At 56.5% G+C, this 2,570-nt stretch overlaps 1 protein-coding gene across 1 annotated transcript; it reads left to right on the forward strand.

The window, feature by feature from the left end:
* Positions 1 to 342: 342 nt before the first annotated feature.
* Positions 343 to 2,149, forward strand: LOC124702536 (3-ketoacyl-CoA synthase 12-like). Its single transcript, XM_047234683.1, has one exon. It carries the CDS (start codon positions 425 to 427, stop codon positions 1,814 to 1,816), a length of 1,392 nt encoding a protein of 463 aa, XP_047090639.1. The 5' UTR covers positions 343 to 424; the 3' UTR covers positions 1,817 to 2,149.
* Positions 2,150 to 2,570: the final 421 nt, after the last annotated feature.

Consider the following 2,570-nt stretch of genomic DNA (forward strand, 5'->3'; position numbering starts at 1 on the left):
CCCAATTAAATTGTGTTGCTGGACATACACAAAAAAAGGAGCAACTTGAAATGGAAATAAAATCACTGGACTAGTGCCATTGGGCAAACTAGAGCTGTCCTGCAACATTCAGCGGACCCAGTTAAATTAAACATGCATGTGAACCCAATTAAATTGTCTTGCATGGCACAGGCCGTCTCTCCAGGCCATGTCGTCCTGGTTCATCGAGCACAGCCCAAAAGTAGAGTAATGGTTTGCGCTCGCCACCTTTCCTTTCCTTTTCTTCCCCGCGTTCCACTTGACCACGGGCGCCTATATATACGCACTGCCACTGCACCCCGGAACCACACACACACACACACCCTTCCCGTCAAACATACAGCCAGCTAACCTGCTAGCTCTGATCCGTTGCCAGGAGATCAACTAGCAAGATCGGTCGATCAACATGGAGCTGCTTCTCCTGCTCACAGTGCTCCTCCTTGCGCACGCGGTGGCCTACCTGGCTTGGACCTCCTTGGCCCGTCGACGGCAGTCGCGGTGCTACCTCCTGGACTACGTCTGCCACAAACCGTCGGACGACCGCAAAGTGAACACAGAGGTCGCCGGCGACGTGGTCCAGCGTAACTCGCGCCTGGGCCTGTCCGAGTACCGCTTCCTCCTCCGCGTCATCATCCGCTCCGGCATCGGCGAGGAGACCTACTGCCCGCTTAACATCCTGGAGCAGCGGGAGGACGCGCCCACCCACCAGGACGCGGTGGACGAGATGGACGCCTTCCTCGACGCCACCGTCGCCGGCCTCTTCGCCAAGAGCGGCTTCGAGCCCCGCGACGTGGACGTCCTCGTCGTCAACGTGTCCATGTTCTGCCCGGCGCCGTCCCTCGCCGCTCGGATCGTGCACCGCTACGGCATGCGCGAGGACGTGGCCGCGTACAACCTGTCGGGGATGGGGTGCAGCGCCGGCCTGGTGTCGCTGGACCTGGCGCGCAACGCACTGCGGACACGGCGGAACGCGACGGCGCTGGTGGTCTCGACGGAGTCCATCGCGCCCAACTGGTACTCCGGGATCGACAAGTCCATGATGCTGGCCAACTGCCTGTTCCGCTGCGGCGGGTCGGCGGTTCTGCTGACCAACGACCCGGCGCACCGGGGCCGGGCCAAGATGGAGCTGAGCTGCCTGGTGCGCTCCAACATCGCCGCCAACGACGACGCGCACCTGTGCGCCCAGCAGCGGGAGGACGAGGAAGGGCGCGTGGGGATCTCCCTGAGCAAGAACCTGCCCAAGGCCGCCGTCCGGGCCTTCTCCGTGAACCTCCGGACCCTGGCGCCGCTGATCCTCCCCGTGTCCGAGCTCGCGCGGTTCTCCGCGCAGCTCATGTGGAAGAAGATCCTGCGACGCGGCAGCAAGCAGCAGCGCAAGGGCGGCGAGGGCGGCCCCAAGATCAACTTCAAGACGGGCGTGGACCACTTCTGCCTCCACCCGGGCGGCACGGCGGTGATCGAGGCGGTGAAGCGGAGCCTGGGGCTGGACGACGGCGACGTGGAGGCGGCGCGGATGACGCTGCACCGGTGGGGGAACACGTCGGCGAGCAGCCTGTGGTACGTGCTGTCGTACATGGAGGCCAAGGGGAGGCTGAGGAGAGGCGACAGGGTGCTCATGGTCACCTTCGGCTCCGGGTTCAAGTGCAACAGCTGCATGTGGGAGGTGAAGGGCGACATGACCGACAAGGGCGCGTGGGCCGACTGCATCGCCGACTACCCGCCGGAGAGCACCGCCAACCCCTACATGGACAAATACGGGTGGCTCAACGACGTCGAAGGCGACACCCTCATATTTTAGTTCCTCACTCCATATACTACTCATCACTACGTACCCCGGTCACTCGTCGGTGTGAAATTACATGCATATATACATTTCTGTGTGGAGCGTGCTAGCTAGCAGCAAAGCAATATTAAGTTAGCTAGCACCATCATGTACGTACGTAATTAAGTAGGCATGCTTGTTTTTTCTCCATCAGCTGTTACGCACACATAGGCAAGTTTTAGCGAATCAAGCGTTTGTTTAGACTGTACCATATTTATCAGTACCTTAGACTCGTCACACTCAAGATTCAAGATACATACATACCTTAGACTCGCCACAACAATAATATCGGCGATTTTCTTTTTCCAAGGAACAAGGTTGTTTCTTTTCCATGATAAACCATAAGTAATCTGTTGTATATATCTGGTATCTCGTCATATTCTTTGTGCGTATACTCAATATACATAGTAGCACTTTATAGATGGCAAACGTGTGGAAGGAAAATAATGCACTGAGGACATCGAGCAGAGAGAGGGCCATGGATATTGATCGATCTAGCCTCTCCGGGTGTACCTTTCGCACATGAGTAGTTGGTGTTGCGTTATTGATCTAGCCTCTCTGGGTGTACTTTTCGCACATGAGCAGTTGATGTGTGCGTTCATACAGGGTGAGTTTATATATGTATTTGTGAGCGTATGCATCTTACCGCGTTCGCATAAAATCAAAGCTTGGTGTACGTGTATATGGCATATACTTGCAGACTCCAAGGTACATACTTAATATATAATTT

The sequence above is a fragment of the Lolium rigidum genome, chromosome 3 (genome assembly GCF_022539505.1).
Source record: "Lolium rigidum isolate FL_2022 chromosome 3, APGP_CSIRO_Lrig_0.1, whole genome shotgun sequence".
Taxonomy (NCBI): Eukaryota; Viridiplantae; Streptophyta; class Magnoliopsida; order Poales; family Poaceae; genus Lolium; species Lolium rigidum.